Here is a 21,196-nt window from a genome sequence, read left to right on the forward strand (position 1 = left end):
TTTAGACAAGACTTAACTTGCTTGGAGTTTTTTCCTAGAGCATCTCTTTTCAGGTCTGGTGGCCTCTGAAATATTTGGCTCACTGATTTCCTTAAGGAAATCAGAAATCTCCTGTGGATCTCTAGAGACATAGAGTCAGTACACTGCTTTGAGGAGAAGACCTATCAGAGTTGAACTTTCTCTCAAATCAGATCCCCAAGGGTTTGCGGGAACTCAAGAACAATTTTTCTCACCTTTGGAGTGAGATCAAGAAGTTCTTGGAGAAAAAAAAGGCATGAAAACCATTTATTTTCACTGTATTTCAACCCAGTTATCCCTCTGGGTCTTGAAGAGACAGGTGGTTTGAGGAAGGAAGCCTCCCCGAGAGCAAATTATACATCCTGGACTTGAGAGTCAGCTTGGCTGCCTTAGGGACCTCAAAAGCTCCTTGTTACCCAGTCCACTTTCCCTCTGCCTTTCCCCCAAGGGCCTGGACCCCTGGAACTCTAGGAGAGCAGACACAGTCCCCTAGCATAGCCTGCAAGCTGAGGAAGAGACATGGCCTGTCTATAAGCCCTATGGTTGGCCATTGCCCCCCTCCCACTTGCCTTCACTCCCCTTCTTCTGTCTCCATGGGCAAGAGCCCTTGGAGATGAATGACCACTCTTTCCTTACTGTCCCAAATTTCTAACTGCATAAATAGGTCTAGGCCCTCTCTGCCAGGTAGTAACCATGAGAGTTAAGAGATTACTAGAATCCTTGAGGTGTGATGTCCTCAGGCAAACAGGTCCTTGTGCGAATAAAAAATGAGTCTCAAGAAACTTGTCCATATGCATTTGGTGACTACTGCTGAGAAAGCTTGCAGCCTGCTGGGTTCTAATGTCAGGCTTTTCTTTTAGGTATGGCGGGTTTTCCCTGGGTGTCAGTAATTCTCACGCACTTCCTCCAAGCCAAGAAGTTAATAATGCCATCAAGCAAGTGAAGAAACACTTGAAGCTGGCCAAGGTACAGTATTCATCCTGAGATAGGGCAGGAAAACGAGCCCCGGGCTGCTGGGACATGGGATAATGGATAGATCCGATCACCTGGCAGGTTCTGGTAATTTGAATACCAAGCCATCATTGGTAGGCAGTGATTTCAGTCAGACAGAACTTAACTACTCAGTGCATATTTAAAATATGGTGAGTGTAGGTCCTGAGTGAATCCAATGACTTAAAAGCTCCATTTTAAAAGAACAACTACATTTATAAATTTAGCCCATGGTAAATAAACTGGGCTTGAATTTTTTCTTTGCCTTTTTTTTTTTTTTTAGAAAACAATCAGTAGCTGAGTGAGAAATTAATAGTTTTCATTTTTAAGCTGATAGGCTAGTCTTTGGGACCTAATGAACATATATTTCTCAGTATCTCAAGGTACCCATTTTGAGGTGAGAATAAAGGGGGACAGATGACCTGGGCTCCAGGATCCTGGCAGCAGTCATAGTCCGAGAGTCTGTAGCTTTGCCTTTGAAGCACAGGCCTATGTGCTACATACATCTGCATGTGGAGTTTGGCATCTGCATGTGGAGTTTGGTTGTGTTCTTGTGATGATGCCAGGGGGACACCTTGAAGAATTCTCCTCATCTGATTATATCCAGACAGTAGAGTCTCAGGACTTTAAGTCATGGGATTTCTCATGTCTTCTTTAAGACCCATGGCATCATGGCAATGGTGTAGGCTGTAGACTTCTGGTCACTTGGTTCTGAGGAATCATTTATGTCATGGCTTCAAATTTAGTGCCAGCCAATGAGTTAGTGGTAGTATTACTCTTCATAGGTTGTCCTGATGTCCATAGATTCCAGACTTATTGTTACCCTTACCTGTGTGAATAATCACACCTGAGGCAGGTTTCTGCTTTTTACAGGATAGTTCTGCAGATCGGTTTCTCAACAGCTTGGGAAGATTCATGACGGGACTCGACACCAAAAACAATGTCAAGGTAAACCACATGTGTGTTCTTCTAGTCTCCTGTATGCTATTGTTACTTTGCCATATTCTCCTATTACAATTTATTTTGTCTTCGTATAGGATTGGAATTTCTTTTCAAAATACATGTTCATGTTTTGGGTGTGTGTGTCTACTTCTAAGGGCATGGTTTGGGAACATCTCCCTGCTTTATTTCAGGTGTGGTTCAATAACAAGGGCTGGCATGCCATCAGCGCTTTCCTGAACGTGATCAACAATGCCATCCTCCGGGCCAATCTGCAGAAGGGAGAGAATCCTAGCCAGTATGGGATTACTGCTTTCAATCACCCCCTGAATCTCACCAAGCAGCAGCTCTCAGAGGTGGCCCTGTAAGTATAGCTGTGACTGGATGGAGAGAGTGAGGAGAGGAGAGGTGTTAGGAATCTGGGAACTGGGGAGGAATTACAAAGCTGGTTATAGGGTAGCTGCAGCAGAGACCGCAGTTACAATGTGTAAGTCTATGTAAGCTCTGGGCAGAAAATGATTAGTTTGCAGACTAGCTGGCAGGCTTTCTTGAACCACAGGAGAAAATAGCACGGATAGGTAAAATTCATTGTATTTTTTGAATTTATATAGAGTGAGTTAAAATTATTAATACAATTCTAAATTGGTTAACACACGATTAGCACAGATGTTTAATAAAAAATATTTCCATTTGTTTTAGAACTTCTGGTTTAAATGCTGTAAAACATGCTTTTTAACAGCTTGATTTTATTTTCTGAATAACTCTGTGTCCAGTTAAAAGCCAGGACAGTCTTTGGAATCATAGAAATCTGGGTTTAAATCTGGTCTCTAAACTTTCTAGATGTCTGATGTTAAATGAGGCAATTTATGTAAATCGTCAAGCCCAGCACCCAGCACATAGTTGATATTCAACACGTCAGATCCCCTTGCTATAAATGGAGCATGGCGCAGTTATTGTTTCTGCTTAACTTCTATAGAATATCAATATAGGACACTGGCATTTTTATACCAAGACCCTGTTTAATGTGCTTATGTCTTCTTACAAAAATAATCTGATGGAATTTTTTTGGTATATGTGTGTTAGATTGAAATATTGCATCTTGTTATTTTAAAACTTATTTATAGCTATAAAAATTAGGTAGTTTCCTCCTAAAGGGTTTCCCTTTATTTAGTGGTCAAGTCACACTAATTTTTATCCTTTTGTATGCATATTCACAACCAACTACTCTTGCAAGTTCAAGAATAATGGACAAAATTGAACACCATTAGACCACCCCCAGACTTCCTTCAGTAGTTTCATTATGTCAGTGGACTCTAACCTCAGTGAAATAATCCTTGCATTTGAAATGTCACTCTTTTTTACTTGAAAATGATCATATTTAACCTTGCATAAAACACATTTATTTTTTTGCGGCTCTGGAGATAGAACCTGGGGGTATTCTACCTCCAAGCTGCACCCCCAACCCTATTTTTGTTGAATAATTAAATGAGTTTATTAAAAAGATAGAAATACAGAAGATAGTTACAGCCTCATGTACCCAAGGGTAACATGAGGGGGTGGTTCGAACGAATGCACCGAGATACAAAACATGGAACAGACTTTTTATACATGACAGCCTCCATCTTGTTCACGTAATTCTGACGTAGTAAAGGTCCCTGTAAGGTACCTCCCCTTACCCTGCATTGTCCCCCCACCCCCCTTACTTTCCTGCCAAGGTGTACTTTCCCTGTCTAAGTGTCTCTTTTCACCAAGGTCATGGTCAAAGGTCAACCCCTCCTCCCATCCTAGCTAGATTATCCAATTATTATGTAGACCTGTCTTTAGAATGAGCATGAGGAAGTCCTAGTTCCCTTCTCCTATAGACTAGCTAATTACCTTCAGCTAGGTTAATTTACATTGGAATAGTTACCTGCATTTTTTTTGGCAGAAACCAAGTACTTTCACCAATTTTTGAAATATAATAATCAGAGCTTTCTCAAATCTTCCTAGGCCATTCCCAATACTGGTACATATCTCCGCCCCCCCACCCCCCCTTCAGTCTAGTAACTTCCTGACACCTGTCAGGCCATACAGAAAATACATTTTTTTGTTGTTGTTATACTGGGGTTCCTGGAAACCCTTCTACCTCCGGGCTACACTCTCAGACCTATTTTATATTTTTTATTTGGAAACAGGGTCTCTTAAACCAGCAAGGCTGGCTTCGAACAAGCGCAATCCTCCTGTCTCTGCCTCCCAAGCACAGGGATTACAAGAGTGCGCCACCACGCCCGGCACAGAAAATACATTTTGACTTTTACAGTTCTTATTAACAGTTAACATGAACTCAAGCCCCATCTATTTTTCCCATTTTTCTTATATGCATGTATCCCTTAGCAAAGGAATAAGGACGATGAAAGCCCTAATTTTTACTCATTTTGAAACAGGGTCTCACTGAGTTGCAAAAGGCCTCACTAAGTAGCAGAAGCTGTTCATGAACCACCACGATTCCCCGGTCGCAGCCTCCTGAACGCTGGGATCACAAGCGTGCACTACCACACCTAGCTTGCATAAAACATATATGGTAGACAGACGTTTCTCCCTGAGCTGTGCTTTTGGATGTGTGTGCTTGTTTATTGTGTCCCCTACTGCATCAGCAGTCTCTCTGATTCTTGCTGCTTTTTTCTTTCTAGGATGACCACATCAGTAGATGTCCTTGTGTCCATATGCGTCATCTTTGCGATGTCCTTTGTCCCGGCCAGCTTTGTTGTGTTCCTGATCCAAGAGCGGGTCAGCAAAGCCAAGCACCTGCAGTTCATCAGCGGGGTGAAGCCCGTCATCTACTGGCTCTCCAATTTTGTCTGGGATATGGTAGGGACACAGGCCTATCTTTGAATGAATTTCTATCAGGGCTGTGGAATTGTGTGGATAAGATAGAAAGAGCTATTACTATCAGCAGGATGTATTCCTGTTAGCTTAAATATGCATGAAAAAGGAAAAGAGAGAGGTAATTGTACACTTCCATGACACCAGTATGGCACCAGGTCCTAAGCTGATTTCATACCAAGAGGCATTTGTCTACACTGACTACAGTTATTTCCACCACCACCACCACCTAATTTCCTGTTTCCCAAGAAATATAGAAATGGAAGGACCTTGTCTCTCTCAAACCAGTATTTCTAACTTCTCAGATAGGTTTTAACCTACATAGTCCGGGTATTCCTTGCCTCACTAGGAAAGCCATCTGTCATTTGAAAATTCCCCACATTTTACCACTGCAAATATGTTTTTATGCCAGCTATAATAAATTGCTTCTCTTTGGACCAATATGGAGGACTTCAAAGAATTCTGAAGTTCTAATTATTATAAAGTGAAGTTGAACTATATTTTCCTATAACTTCCATTAATTCTAAACCATACAGACCAAATCGAATTCATCTCTAGTTGGAAAGCTTCTTGGATATTTAAAGACAACTCTTTTAATGAAGTCTTCCACAGATGATCTGATACATGAGAACATACTTTGTCATCTCTAACACACTGTACAACCATGAACAATGATGGTGGAGATGATAATAATGTCTGTGCTAATTATACCAATCCTCTCAGATTGGCTCCTGTGTGGTTTGCTTGCTCTTCCACAGCCCCTCTCCATATTGTTAATTTCCCTTTTGAAAAGCAAAGTCCAGATTTAACCTTGTGTTCAGGCTGTGGTCTGAATGGTTACAAGTCTAGAGGGAGTTGATTTGTATCCCATTTTTATTTCTGCAGCACAAGAGAATTGCGTTTTAGAAATAGACCTGTCTTATTGTCAACTACTGTGAACTGAAACCTCCATTTCACAGAAGGGATTGTTAAATCGAGTCTCTTTTGTTCTGTGCTAATGCAATTAACTTTTTTGAACCTAAATTTTATATTTATTTCTGTTAAACTGCATCTAGTTTAGTGTCCATTTGTTTTGTTTTTTATTTTATCTTGATCCATTCATTATATCATGTATTGAAAATATACTGAATACTTGGCTATATGTGTCTGACAATGCCAGGCATAGGAGATACAGAAAAAAGATGGAGTCCCTGACTCCAGGGATGTCAGTTATATTCTTGTATTTTCTGTCCTTCCCTGATTAGGAAATCTGAAATTTGCTATTAGCACCTCTTCTTTTAAGTATTAATAAACACACTGAGTAGAGTAGAACTAAGGCAGAGCTTCAGCCTGAAGCTGCAGCATTTTAGCGGCTAACAAGCCCACTGTCCCCTCCCTGCCTGCGCCCTCCTCTGCCAGTCGTGAATTCCCATAATCGTTCCATAGTCACGTCTTTATTTCTGTATTTTAATGCTTGAAGCACTGTCAGGACAGACTTTAAAATTCTTCTCAGTGTGATGAAACAGTTCTGACATTCATGTTATGAGCACTTACTCCACAAATAGATTACATGTGAGATTGAACTTGGGCAGACCATAATATAGCATTAACGATGAAACAGACACAATCATCTTTGGGAAGAATAATGGAAGCTTATTTGCCTCCTGTGAAATTGCAATTCCTCTGACCGAGACTCCATCGTTCAGTAAGTTTACTGAGCGTGACACCTTGGCTTAGCTGTGGGAAAGACAGAAAGGGCATGCAGTTTATAAAACCAGCCAAGGATAAAATGCTTGTCAAAATGCATTGTCCAGTATTTTGATTAATACTTTATGTGGCTTCATTAATTCAAAATTATTCTCCAATATGATTATCTGTCCTTTTTTTGTCTGATGATGGGGAGGACTTGAGAGGAAGTGTATATTTGACTTAGGGGTCAATTTTGTTTCCTTGTTTTCTCTTTCAGTGCAATTATGTAGTCCCTGCCACATTGGTCATTATCATCTTCATCTGTTTCCAGCAGAAGTCCTATGTGTCTTCCACCAACCTGCCTGTGCTAGCCCTTCTACTTTTGCTGTATGGGTAAGGCGTCTCTGGGTGAGGGCCTCTCACTGTGGGCAAGGCATACTGTACTGAGTGTCATAGGGTGGGCAGAGGACTCCAGTGGACATGTACATTCTTGCCTCACCAGGTGGTCCATCACACCTCTTATGTACCCTGCCTCCTTCGTGTTCAAGATCCCCAGCACAGCCTACGTGGTGCTCACTAGCGTGAACCTCTTCATCGGCATCAACGGCAGCGTGGCCACCTTTGTGCTGGAGCTCTTCACTGACAACGTGAGTTCTGCTGCTGGGATGAGCATCTCTGGGTGCCAGAGGACAGTGGGTAACTGATCTTACTCCACTTGCCTGTGGCACTGTCACTGCTGACTACCCTGACCTTTTCCAGATTTTGCCTTCCTTTGGTCTGCACAACACATTTACCCCTGTTGTGCAAAGCCTTTTGAGTTTCTTTTGACAGGTTCTTTTTACTTGTATTTCAGTGTTGCTTTCCCCAAGACTCAGTCCTCTGCCATCTTTGATTTCCATGCTAGATGCCATCTCTGGGCGATGTTAGTCTTCCATTTTCACATGCCTAGTAGATGGCTCCGTTTAGGACACTTAGAGATACCCTGAGTTGGACACGGTGTCACCCACCACTTTTCCTCTGACACTCTGATCTTTCTCTTGTCACCCCTGTCACACTTGGTGGCATCACCAGCCAAGCTGGCTCTCTGGTGTCATCCTAGATGCTGATGTTTATTCCCCATATCCAACTGGTCATGTGACGGGTTCTTCCAGTTACAGATCTCATGAACTCCTCCATTCTTATTGCTGTTGTCTTTGCCAAATGCCTAGCTCAGCGCACAAGGCTTTTCATAGGTGACAGCCTTTTCTGGCCATTTTGTACTGCTCCCGTTACCAATGCCCTATAACTTCAGCAGAGTTGGTCCTTAAGCTCAGAAAACTCTATAGGTTTGGCTTCAAATGCTCTTCTGTCATAGGGCCTGAAGTATATTCTCTACCCTTCAAGATTTAGCTCAGAGGTGCAGCTTTCCTTATTTACCCTGTGGGGTGTTCTGTCTCTCTCTTCCTTGTGTTCTCAGAGCCTTCAGTTCTGCCTCTAGTACAACTCATATCCAGTTATGTAGTAATTTCCTATTTCCATGTTTTTCTTCCTCAAATTGGAGGCTGTCTGTTAACCTTTGCCTCTCCACGCCCTAGCACAGTGCATCTAGCACATGGCAGTTTTCTTCCATTGCTAGAAGTTTGGCCACTGTTGCCTCGTGAGATCATAAGTTCTGGTGTACTTAAGAATATTTTTTGAAATTCCAACAAAATCCTGAAACTCATATGTTAACCAAGATGTGAGCAATTTGCTGCAAAAATACTAAGCAAATATTTTGTGATGGGCTTGCTGTCGATCGAACATAGCCATGTTTCTGAACGTATTTCATTTCTCCATACCCATAGCATGACTCCAGATGTTCTAAGACACAGAACATGCCTGCTGCACTGTATTGTAATCTAAATTCCTATGTCCACTTTATCCCTAGGGAATCACTCCTACATTTCAGACTTGGTTAGATTTTCAGCCTAAACAGTGACTAATAGCCACACTTTCTCTCTCTCTCTCTGTTGTTTTAGAAGCTGAATAACATCAATGATATCCTGAAGTCTGTGTTCCTGATCTTCCCACATTTTTGCTTGGGAAGAGGGCTCATTGATATGGTGAAAAACCAGGCAATGGCTGATGCCCTGGAAAGGTTTGGTGAGTGGAGACTACCTGTAGGAGGCTTCAGTGGAGATAGCAATTGGCCTGGGCCTCGCTACCCTGGCTTTTGTTTTGGAGAGAGGCTGGGCTGGTCACAGGATGTCTATCTTTCCCTTGCTCCCCTGAAAACTTATGCCAATGCAACTGTTTTGGCATGGGTCATATGACAGAGACATTTATCTGTACCTTTGAGAGCACCAAGAGGAGTAAAAGGGCAGATTTGGAAGCAAGGAAAATGCTGGCATTTGCTTGGACCTAGTTCCTAAGGCCACTGCTTAGATTTGTTAGAATCACTGGAAAAGTCAAATCACAGCTTTGGGAATTAGATATAGGCCAGAGAATTTTAAGGAAATATGCATACTTGGACTCTGTTAGGAAAATCATGAGCCGGCAGACGTGGTCATGTATTATCTTTTACACAGTCTATAAAAAAGATAACTTACTGCAGCTCCTTCTACCCTTAGAGTGGTTAAAAATATTTCTTTTACTGTCATTTGACTATCATTCATCTACAGACTAATATAGTCAGATGGGCCATGTTATTTAATGGATGTAGAAAAGGGATTTTTCCAACTTGGAGGAACAAAGGAGATAGATAAAGAACTTAAGGAATATTTACATAAAAACAAGGTGACTTAGTTGAGTCATTTAGGTTATAACATGTGCTCCTGAAGTAAATATCTTTTTAACATACTTTCTAATATTTATTACTAAAACGTGGACTTTATTCACAGTTGGCTCTGTATAGGGTTATATGATGTTTCTCTAAACTAGATTTGAAAAGTAGCCTTTCTCTTGTTATTTTTTTCTCCGTGTCATGGGTAAGAGGCATTGGAAAATAGGTGAACTTGTTCTTGATGCCTCCATTCTGACAGACCTCTGCCTTGTGTCTACCAGGGGAGAATCGCTTCGTGTCTCCACTCTCTTGGGACTTGGTGGGACGAAACCTGTTCGCCATGGCTGTGGAAGGGGTGGTGTTCTTCCTCATTACTGTTCTGATCCAGTACAGATTCTTCATCAGGCCCAGGTGATATTTTTCTCAGAACTCATGGAGTACCTGGTAGAGGGTCACAAAGGGGGAAAAAAAAGGAGACCTTTATCAGTGATGGTGGAGTCGGGCATCTTGGCATATGCCTGTTAATCCCAGTACTTGGAAGGCTGAGACAGGAGGATCACAGGTTCAAGGACAGCCTCAGAAATGTACCAGGACTCTCAGTAACCCAGCAAGACCCTGTTCAAATACAAAAATAAAAAGGGGTGGGCATATAGCTTGGAGGTAGAATGCCCCTGGGTTCAATCCCCAGTACCACAAAAATAAAACAAATAAACAAATAAGTATTTTTTTTTAAAGTGGTCAGATTGAATTTGAACTCAGATAATCAGATAACTGATTTTCCTCTTGTGATAACTGATTTTCCTGTTGAGGCCCCCACTCAACCTCCAGCCTTGCCAGTTCTGGGAGTTTTTGTGGCAAGTAGGTTTTGAAAGATTGTTTTAAAGACTGTTTATTTGTTTTGTCTTGAAAAATAGTTTGAAAGGTTAATTTTTTCTTAATCTTTTTTTCCCCTGAAGACCTGTGAATACGAAACTTCCTCCTTTGAATGATGAGGATGAAGATGTAAGGCGGGAGAGACAAAGAATTCTAGATGGTGGAGGACAAAATGATATCTTGGAGATCAAGGAACTGACTAAGGTGAGGCACAATATGGGTTAGAGCAGTTATCTTCAGTTTTTTCAGTTTTATATGCTATAAACCAGCCTTTTACTGACTTTAAAAAAAAAAGCACTTAAAAATATGTCTCTACTCCAAGGTACCGTCAGTTAATTTTATTTAAAATATGTGTTGGAGCCGGGCGTGGTGGCGCACGCTTGTAAGCCCCGCGCTTGGGAGGCAGAGACAGGAGGATCGCGCAGGTTCGAAGCCAGCTGCGCTGGCGTAAGAGACCCTGTTTCAAAAATACAAAATAGGTCTGGGAGTGTAGCCTGGAGGTAGAAGGGCTTCCAGGAACCCCAGTACCACCAATAAATAAATAAATAAACAAATAAATAAATAAATAAAATATGTGTTGGAGAAGAAATGCTGCTGAGAGTGCTTCTACAGTGTGAATTTCCATTCTCCAGCTTATTTATTTTGAATGGTTACATTTATGTGTTAGTTATTAAAACATAGTAATATTATATGTCTAATCAAAGCTAAGGTAGGGAGAATAAATAATTGCTTTGGGGTTTTATAGTCTAAAACCTGATATATCCCCATTGCTCAGAGGAGGGTCTGTTTCAGCTCTCAAGAAACTAGAATCCCAAAATTTCACTTTTTTTGTAATAAGTACAATATTTGAAATATTTTTATCGCAAATTTTTATGCTGTAGAACTTAAAATTTAAAATGTATACAATATATATTTTATGTTAAATGAAAAAATTGTAGATATTCATGACTAGTATGTTTTTAGAAGACTCAGATTAATAAACAGAAAGGAACTCACTTTTATTTGGACTTCAGAGTGAGACCTAGTGACACACAAAGAAAACATCTCTTAGTACATCCAGTCCATGGCTTGGTCTTACTGAAGAGTGTTATTTTGAGTGCATTGAATTATGGTTCCCTCTTCCACATTTGCTTGGGAGAGCTTTAAGTCACTGAGATTCACCAATGTTTGTATTCTGTTGGTTGCAGATATATAGAAGAAAAAGAAAGCCTGCTGTCGACAGGATTTGCATTGGCATTCCTCCTGGCGAGGTAAGCATACTTTGTTGTCTCTATTAACTCAGACCCTCTGCCCAATCAAATAGTAACGTTTGTCAGGGGTGAGAGTGGCTTCAGAGGCTTCTCAACTTATGCTTTTGTGAAGTAATCAGTCATCGAGAGGATAGGAACCCCTTAGGTCAAGACAATAATTTTGGATAATCTCCAGTAGTTAAGAAAAGCTTGTGCACCAAAATGTACTTTTGTGATGCATTTCAGACGATGATGAAATTCAAACAGAAAAAAAAAGATTTTCTTCTTTCTCATTTCCATTTATGTTCTTTTCTTCCCTCTAGCTATATGAGGTGATAAGAGTTTCGTGAGTTGGCTTTCATTAGTTTTTCACATATTAACTTTGGTCTTTACCCGATGATGCAAATGATATTTATAAATATGCCTACACTTAAAGTGGTCCCATTATAAAATGTAGATTTAAATATCTAAATGATGTCTTAACACCAAGAAGATACTTTACTGGCCATTGATAATTAGTGTTGATGGTTCACATCATAAAACCTAAGCTCAGGTAGCTATTTGATAAGGTCTTCATACTTAGAGCTAGAAATTTGCTGATATAACTCATGCCATCTTGCTCTTCCAGTGCTTTGGACTACTGGGAGTTAATGGTGCTGGGAAATCATCCACTTTCAAGATGCTAACTGGAGATACAACAGTTACCAGAGGGGATGCTTTCCTTAACAAAAATAGGTGAGAAAAGAAGTTATCTAGATTTTGCCCCAATGAAATTTTCTTTTAGCTTAAAGAAATATATTGTTATTTTCTGATAATAGCAGTACTATTTAGAGTTTATAAAAATGTTGAAATATAGTAAAAGTTAAAGAACCTGAAAACTGCCCTCTATAATTTTATGATGTAGAGATAAGTATTTTCTTTCAGCCCCACTTCATTCTTTTAAACAACTGTATTCAAGTATAATTTATATACATATAAATTACTTGTTTTTAGAAAACAATTCAGTAATTTTTAGTAAATTCATGGAATCATGAAACCATCACCACAATCCCCCAAATTTATCTTTCTATGTATATTAATGTATATAAAATGGAGATCATACTGTACATAGATTTTTTTAATTAGTTTTTATTATGGGGTGTATCATGAATATTATCCAAGGGGTTACTTATTCTAAGATGTCAAATTTTACATTGCTATATAACATTCCCCTGTGTACATATACCTATAATTTGTGTAATCAACTCCTTATATTTGGTAGATATTTATTAGATTCCATTTTTACTAGGTAAGCATGTCTTTATATATAACTTTTACTATTTCCTAAGGGAAAATTCCTGCAAAAGTGAAAGGGTTTATATATCTGTCCAATCGTCTTTTCTAAGGCGTTTACCAGTTGATTGAGCTACTATTAGGCCATTTTCTGAGATTATACAGGTCCTAAGCAGTCTGATCTTTGGGGTACAGCTACATATTAGAGACCTGTTACCCTCGAGTATTCTAAATATGTGGGGCTTCTAAGCTTTTTACATGGACTAATGGTACAAAGAAGAAACTTTTACACTTTTCTGACCACATTCTGTGTAGGAAATTCACCCAGTATATGGATGCATTCATACTCACACTGTATCTAGTTAAAAGCTTCACAAAGCCGGGTGTGGTGGTGCAAGCCTGTAATCTCAGTACTTAGAAGGCTAAGACAGGAGGATCACAGGTTTGAGGACAGCATCAGCAAATAGTGAGATTCTCATTAATCTAGTGAGACCCTCTTTCCAAATAAAAAATAAAATAGGGCTGGAGGTATAGCTCAGAAGTAGAATGCCCCTGGGCCAAATCCCTAGTACCACACACAAAAAAAATTATTCATAAAATGGTACCTACTTTTACTACTTATGAGTACTCTGATACTTTTTATTCTACTATACACCATGTCATATAGAAATTTCTACCTACTAAATTTATTTTACCATCCTCTATTGGGTGATGACTTGCAATTTGAAACAGTGACAGGGGCTAGTCAATAACATTGAAGAGGAAGGAACTTATTAAACACTCATCAGTCTTCTTCATTTTGTCCAGGATTTTTTTTTAGTAGCAATGCAAAGGAGCCTTAAGAGAGCTGAAATCCTGAGAAGAGCACCACTTCCACAGGCTTGCTCCTGTCAGCATGCTCTTGGGAGTATATAACAATGGCACAATAACTGGCCCAAACTAAGGTTTGTCCCAGTGACTGGTTATAAGAACCAGTAGTGAAACTGTGAGGGCCAGGCTCATTGTTCATGAGTACCTCAGTCACAACTGTGGAGGAGGCTGGCCCCAGGAGTACTAATTAAACACCCAGAGTGACTGCTGCTGAAAGGCCAAGGTCATGCTGTCTAGGATGGCTGAGGAGCAGGCGTCAGAATGGGATGTGGATGCTGATATGTGGACATTAGGGATTCTTAACCAGATTGGTTTCATAGAACCTAAAAGTTGCCCCTACCAATATATGTAAAATTGACTGAATTGTCTGCAGATGTATTTTTTTCTCTGTTACTGAGTTTTCAGAGGGTCTATGATAAAACAAAAAACACAAAACTTTTTTTTAATGTGCTTCAATTGGTGCATTATAGTCTCACATCAAAACTTTAACAGCTAGTAAAGTATATGGGCTGGGAGTTGAGTGGTGCCAGGGGTCGGAACCTGCATACTCTTAGTCACTATATGGGCAGTAAAAGTCAGAGAGTGCTCATACCCAGATTTTCTGGATCCAAATAGTCATGAAGAAGACTTTGAGACAACAATGCACCTGGTACATATGACCTAGTCACAGGGCAAAATCTAGGATGGACACTTAAGGTTACAGGAGAGTGTGACTTGGGTCATTGTTAAAAACTGTGCCACAGTTGGCATGGGCTCAGGAATTTTGGGATGGTACTGAGCATGCAGGTTGATGTGCTGGGAGAGAGACAGGTGCAAGGACTGTTCAGGGTAGAGGCAGAAAGGCTGTTCCTTCAAGCCACAGCAGGTACTTTGGTATCTGTGTTAAATACAAGCATATTTTATAGGAACAATATGCCAGATTTGTCTAATCAGAATACTTCTACTTAAAATCTGAATGGCTTTGTTTTCCTTTTAAGCATCTTATCAAACATCCATGAAGTACACCAGAACATGGGCTATTGTCCTCAGTTTGATGCCATCACAGAGCTGCTGACTGGGAGAGAGCATGTGGAATTCTTCGCCCTCTTGAGAGGAGTCCCAGAGAAAGAAGTTGGCAAGGTACTGTGGATGCCAGAAAGCCAGCCTGCCTCTTTCAGTATTTTGATACAACACTCTATGGCCTTTCCACATAGGACATGGATTTCAGGCTGTTGTTTCTCGTGCATATAGCCGTATGATATACTAGCTCTTTGCACCTGTTCCCATCCTGGCAACTTGTGGTGATGGTGGTGTAGGGTTGGGTGGGCATTCCTAAACTGGGGCCAGGCAGAGAGGAGGTAATGCTACTCCAACCATGCAAATCCCTTCTTCCTGCTTTTGGCCCATGATTATAGAATCCAGTCCTACATGGTGAAATAACTTATATAAACATAAGACAGCTTGATAGAATCCCCAAGCCAGACAAAAGCCAGGGTGTTTTTTCTCTCTCTAGGTTGGTGAATGGGCAATCCGGAAACTGGGCCTCGTAAAATACGGAGAAAAATATGCTGGTAACTATAGCGGTGGCAACAAGCGCAAGCTTTCGACAGCCATGGCACTGATTGGCGGGCCTCCCGTGGTGTTCCTGGTGAGTGCCACTGTGGGTAGGAAGTCATTGTTTGGGTCTGAATGGAAAACCTCACTTTTCAGAAGTCCTTGTACGACTGGCATAGCAATGGCAGGTCACCCATCAGGAATGGCAGAGCAGCCTGGGAAGAGCAGAGGGAAGTTTCTTTCTTAGAGGACATGGGGGTGATTCTGCCACACCTTTAGATGCTCTCCAATGGATGCTCCAGGCACCCATTTCTCCGGCTTAGAGAAACTTCACAAGTGTGACAGAGGCTGAATGTATGTTTTGACCTTTCTTTGGAACATTTTTTTTCCTGGCCATCTTTGTGTTTATCCCCTGAAGACAGAGAGTGAAGATACAGCTTCAGGATCCCCATACAGCCTGATATAGCGGTGCATACCTGTAAGTCTAGCTACTTAGGAGGCTGAGGCAGGCAGGTCACAAGTTTGAGGCTAGTCTGGAAACTTTGTGAGATGAAACATCATTTCAAAATAAAAAAAAAAAGAGGGCTGGAGATACAGCTCAAAGATAGAATGCTCCTGGGATCAATCCCTACTTTAAAAAAAATTCCATGGTAGCAACTCAATCAATAGTTCTTTACACACAGATCAATTAAAAACAGATTAGAATGGAGAGTGGCATTAAGCCCTTTTATTCAGTAGAGAAGAGGCACTAAAGGTATTACAGGAAGAAGCATTGGGGTGAGGAATTCCTCTAAGAATAGCAAGTATAATATAGTAAGGTAAGCTAGAGAGCTAAAATTAAAAAAAGAAGAAGAGGAATTTTACCCAAACCTTATCCTGACTTCAATAGAGGTTTCAGAAAAAAAAAACATTTTTAATATATACTTATCAGTCATGAAAAGATTATTGAAATTAATGGCTTTTCCCTTCCCTACATATTTGGAGAAATTTGTTTAATTTCATAGAAAATTACTTTGAATATCTGAGTTTCTTGCTTCAATGAGACATTTATAAAAGTGACCTTGTTACAAATGGATTTGAAACTTATTCTAGTGTTTTGGTCCATTAAGAAATAAAGTGGAAAATTAAAACTTGGGCTATTTTAAGGGTGATTCAGCATTTAAGATGTCTTTGATGTTTTATTTCTAGTGAGTGATAAACCTTACATTATCCTCATTTCAGGATGAACCTACCACAGGCATGGATCCCAAAGCCCGTAGATTCCTCTGGAACTGTGCCCTAAGTGTCGTCAAGGAGGGGAGATCAGTCGTTCTTACATCTCACAGGTCTGTAGTAAAGTATTGGCTTGACTCCTGCACCATGTGATTTTTGAATTTGCTAAGTAGTATGTATGCTCATTTTGTAAACAGCAGAATATACAAAAAGGCAGAGATTACAACAGTTACCACCTGAAATTGTACTACTTAGAGCCATCTATTATTATTATACGTCTACAGAATTTTCCTATGCAAAGCTTTCTCTATCCATGTGTGTATTTTTACAAACAAAATATAAACATAGCATATACACTGCTTTGTTTCACTTAACACTATATAGTGAATTTTACTCTGTCCGTATATGTAGATATCTCAACATTATTTACAGTTGAGTAGTATTCCATTCAAATATACCTTGGTGTATTTGACTACTCCTGTTTGTGTAGACGTTTGGATGGTTTCCAACTTGTTCACAGTTGTAAACAGCACTGCAGTGAAGAGCATCATCGTCTCTGTCTCTTGACGTCTTTGCAACAGGATGCGATGATGCCCTGGGAATCTCTTTCTGTGGAAGACCAGATGTTGTGTTGGTGGTCCAATGGTCACAGGAGCATCTCTCTAAAACTAAAAGGCCATTCTCTTTTCCCACAGCATGGAAGAGTGTGAAGCGCTTTGTACCAGAATGGCAATTATGGTCAACGGGAGGTTCCGATGTCTCGGCAGTGTCCAACATCTAAAAAACAGGTAAAGATAATTTCTTTGGGATAGCACCTAGTAAGAAAACTTGATATTCCTTCTTTTGTGAGTGTCTAAATACTGGCTTAAAATAAATTAGCCGGGTATAGTGATATATGCCTATAATCCCAGTATTTGGTAACCTGAGACCAGAGGATCACAGCTTTGAAGCCAGCCTCATCAACTTATGAGTTCCTAGGCAACATAGCAAGACCTGTTTGGAAAAAAAAAATAGGGCTAAGGCTTTAGAGGTAGAATGCCCCTGGGTGTTCAATCTCGTGTGTGTGTATGTGTGTGTGTGTGTGTGTGTGTGTGTGTGTGTCTTTCTCTCACACACACAAATATATAAATAAATAGAAATTAAACTGAAAATGTGGTATAGAAGAAAGAACAGGGCATTGAAAACTGAGCTACATTCATATTCTGACTTTACCATATACCGGTTGTGTGACTCATAGACAACTAACTTGGCCTCTGTAAGAGTCTGCTTTCTGGGAATATGACTTCTTAGCTTTGTTATATAAGTGAAATGAAAAACCTCACATGTGACAGTGTGATTGAGAGCACAGGCTTTAGAGTCTGTGCAAATATGTGTGCATTCTAGGTCTTTCGCTTATGAATTTTATTCCAGAAGCAAGTGACTACTCCCTTGGCTTCAGTTTCTTTGTAACATCTATCATACTTCATGGGTCAAGTGAGGATAAAATGTGGTCATCTAACTTGAAGGTAGAATGACCCTGGGTTCAATCCCCAGTAACTAACACACACACACACACACACACACACACACACACACACACACCTGTAATCATGTAATCATATACTCTTTTACTCTTTTCACTGAGCAAGGCACTACACATAGAATAGATACTCAGGAAAGATAACTGGTTCCTTCTCTTGGAAACTGATCTCCAAGTCAGCCAGCAGCCTGCCCTTTCCATGGCATGAGTTGGATTCTCCAGATTACATATTCTTTTGGGAATTTTCCTGGGGATACTCCATTTGGATTTTTTTTTTTCCTGCTTTCAGGTTTGGAGATGGTTATACGATAGTTGTACGAATAGCAGGAGCCAACCCTGACCTGAAGCCTGTGCAGGAGTTCTTTGGACTTGCCTTTCCGGGAAGCGTCCTGAAAGAGAAACACCGGAATATGCTGCAGTACCAGCTTCCTTCCTCGTTATCTTCTCTGGCCAGGATATTCAGCATCCTCTCCCAGAGCAAAAAGCGACTCCACATAGAAGACTACTCTGTTTCACAGACAACACTTGACCAAGTAAGCTGAGTGTCAAACATAGATTTTCTTCGCAGGGTGAGGATTCCTGCCCACTTGCCCCCTGACCATGAGTGCAGGAGCAGTTGGGACTATATGTGTTTAACTTCCTTTTTACTAAGGAAGTTACTATTGCTTTTTACTAAGCGTCTATGAGCCTAAAAAGAGAGATAATACATTTTCCTTTAAAGGTTTATTATTGTGAGAATTTATTATATTATCATCATAACAACTACCATTTTATTGAATACCAACCACGGTCCAGGCATTTGGCTAGGTGCCTTATCCCATTTAGATAATAAGAAGTCCCAAACAGATCCTGGCACTTAATAGGTATTCAGTAAATGTTTTCTTCCCTTTTAACTTTAATCAAACCTATATATGCCAAAGTAAATAGATGATTAAGTAACTGGTAGTGTGGGCTTCCTATGGGATTTTATACAGAAGACCCAATTTTTTTTTTTTTTTTTTTTTTTGGTGGTGCTGGGGTTCCTGGAATCCCTTCTACCTCCGGGCTACACTCCCAGACACCTATTTTTTATATTTTTATTTGGAAACAGGGTCTCTTAAGCCAGCGAGGCTGGCTTCGAACCTGCGTGATCCTCTGTCTCTACCTCCCAAGCGCGGGGATTACAAGCGTGCACCACCACACCTGGCTCAGAAGACCCAATTTTAAAATAATTATTGTTTTTTATATACTTTTATGGGTGCATTGTAATCTCATTTCATTATGTAGTTCAGAAGATAATATGCATGCAGTATTTGGTGAGTTCCCCCCATCCCCAGCTCATTTTTCTAGTACCCTTTCCTCTCACACACAGTTTTCTGGTTAAACTATTCATGTAATTCTTTATTTTAAGACCTGGTTTTAAGATAAGGGGCAAATGCAACTAGAATAAAAATGATTAGAATAAGGAAAGAGCAAATTGAGAGGCACTCATTGATGTCCTTCCTTCTCTGGACAGGTATTTGTGAACTTTGCCAAAGATCAAAGTGATGATGACCACTTAAAGGACCTGTCATTACACAAAAACCAGACAGTAGTGGACGTTGCAGTTCTCACGTCTTTTCTACAGGACGAGAAAGTGAAAGAGAGTTACGTATGAAGAATCCTGTGCACACAGGGTATCTGAGAGTTAGGAGGAGCTAGATCTTCCTGTGCACCATGTGAAGTGTTCCAGAGGAAAGAGCTGGAAGTTTCTGTGAGAAGAAGTAAACTGGATACTGTACTGATACAATTCAATGCAATGCAATTCAATGCAATGAAAACAAAATTCCATTACAGGGGCAGTGCCTTTGTAGTCTATGTCTTGTATGGCTCTCTAGTGAAAAAGACTTGAATTTAGTTTATTACCTTATAACTATGTGAAACTATAGTATGGAACCCAGTGGACATATGGGTTTGAAGTCATACTTTTTTTGTACCTGTGTCTTCTCACTGGGATTGCAACAAGAATTCATCAAATAATCATGGCCAGTGATTGTCAAGGTCAAAGGCATGTGCATCTTTATGCACTGAGCCACACCATCCCAGGAGGCTGGTTTCCTGGTGACACATCCATTGCTGGCAATGAGTGTGCCAGAATTCCTAGTGCCAAGTTGCTCAGAAAGTCTGAAGCACCACGGTGTGTCATACACACGTTTGTAAAGCTGCTCTGCTTGGAGTCTATCAACATCAATAAATGTCAGGTGACAAAACGGTCCCATGTGTGGCTAACATCCTGCTCTGATTCCCTTTTTGATGAACTGTTTCGGTGGCTGTTAAAATGCAAAGTCTGGATATCACTACCTATGGGAAACTTGATTCCACTGTTATGTGGGCCCATGCTTGGAGCCGTGGGTCTCCGGGGTCCTTCTGGGACTGTTTAAATACAGTTAGATCCTGGAAAGAAGCAAATGCTCAGCAGCCAAACCACTGGGGTGTAAGCTGCGAGGTCAGGGCATAGGGTTAAAGATGTGGCACCTTCAACCTAGGGAGGCCGGGGCTCATGTGTCCTCATTGTCACTAACACGGTACATTGCATATCTCAAGATCTTTGTTATCTGACACAAGTGTGTAGATTATTTCTGGCTTTTGAACTAATCTAGAAAACAAAAAGAGTTGCATTCAGACAAAAATCTGTGTCCTATTAATGTGATTTGGAATTTTTTTAAGTTCTCTTATTAGTGGCTTCTGAAACGTTAGGATGGCCTTTTGCTAGAACCTTGTGGTGTGGAGGAGTATGGTTATACTATCCGTTAACTTTTATTTTTCTATGTATGTTTGCAGGTAGAATGGGTGACTGGTGCCTAGCAGCTAGAAAACTGTGTGGTGGCCAAGATCTCATGACATTGTATATGAACTTTACATCACACAGAATATGCTTAGTTCATCAATAAAGTATTTTTTAAGTGTGTGCTTAGCTGAATGAACGTATGTAGATATGGAGAGGGTTGGAGAGAGATTTAAGTCTCAGCAGATTTCCTGTGGCATGTTATTCAGCTAACAGGATTACAAAAGATAGTTTCTTGTGATTGGGGGAGTCCACCGAAAGAATATTGGCTTGTCATTTTGCTCGTCTGTCCTTCCTTCCTTCCTTCCTTCCTTCCTTCCTTCCTTCCTTCCTTCCTTCCTTCCTTCCTTCCTTCCTTCTTCCTTTCTCCTCCCTCCCTCTCCCCTCTTTCCAACAATGCAAAAGCCAAGCTAGGGCAGGAGGCTAAACAATTAAAAGGAGAAACCAACTAGCTGAAAAACTTGTTGAACACAACTTGTACTTATAACATTTAGTACCTTCAAATAACTGGTTCTGCACAGATGTTAAACATCCGTTAAATCTCTGATAATCTCAAATTTTTTTAAATCTCTTTGGTCACTATTCAGGAAAAGAATAAAAACAGAAAATGCTTCCACATGGAATATTTCCAGACTTTTCTAACCCAGTCTTTTTTTTTTTAGTTAGCA

General features: G+C 40.3%; 1 protein-coding gene across 1 annotated transcript in view; it reads left to right on the top strand.

The window, feature by feature from the left end:
• Positions 1-19,361, top strand: part of ABCA1 (ATP binding cassette subfamily A member 1) — a gene marked incomplete at both ends in the record, with an annotated part of 108,809 nt that extends 89,448 nt beyond the window's left edge. The window contains 17 exons of the mRNA XM_080708505.1: positions 879-984; positions 1,882-1,956; positions 2,142-2,311; positions 4,617-4,794; positions 6,755-6,870; positions 6,980-7,124; positions 8,475-8,598; positions 9,499-9,628; positions 10,174-10,294; positions 11,278-11,340; positions 11,948-12,054; positions 14,439-14,580; positions 14,954-15,088; positions 16,216-16,319; positions 16,902-16,994; positions 18,015-18,258; positions 19,221-19,361. Of these exons, the coding sequence (XP_080564631.1) occupies positions 879-984; positions 1,882-1,956; positions 2,142-2,311; positions 4,617-4,794; positions 6,755-6,870; positions 6,980-7,124; positions 8,475-8,598; positions 9,499-9,628; positions 10,174-10,294; positions 11,278-11,340; positions 11,948-12,054; positions 14,439-14,580; positions 14,954-15,088; positions 16,216-16,319; positions 16,902-16,994; positions 18,015-18,258; positions 19,221-19,361 (2,194 nt within the window). The remainder of the gene's footprint in view (positions 1-878; positions 985-1,881; positions 1,957-2,141; positions 2,312-4,616; positions 4,795-6,754; positions 6,871-6,979; positions 7,125-8,474; positions 8,599-9,498; positions 9,629-10,173; positions 10,295-11,277; positions 11,341-11,947; positions 12,055-14,438; positions 14,581-14,953; positions 15,089-16,215; positions 16,320-16,901; positions 16,995-18,014; positions 18,259-19,220) is intronic.
• Between the last annotated feature and the right edge of the window lie 1,835 nt (positions 19,362-21,196).

The sequence above is a fragment of the Muscardinus avellanarius genome (genome assembly GCF_963383645.1).
Source record: "Muscardinus avellanarius genome assembly, chromosome: 13".
Lineage (NCBI taxonomy): Eukaryota > Metazoa > Chordata > Mammalia > Rodentia > Gliridae > Muscardinus > Muscardinus avellanarius.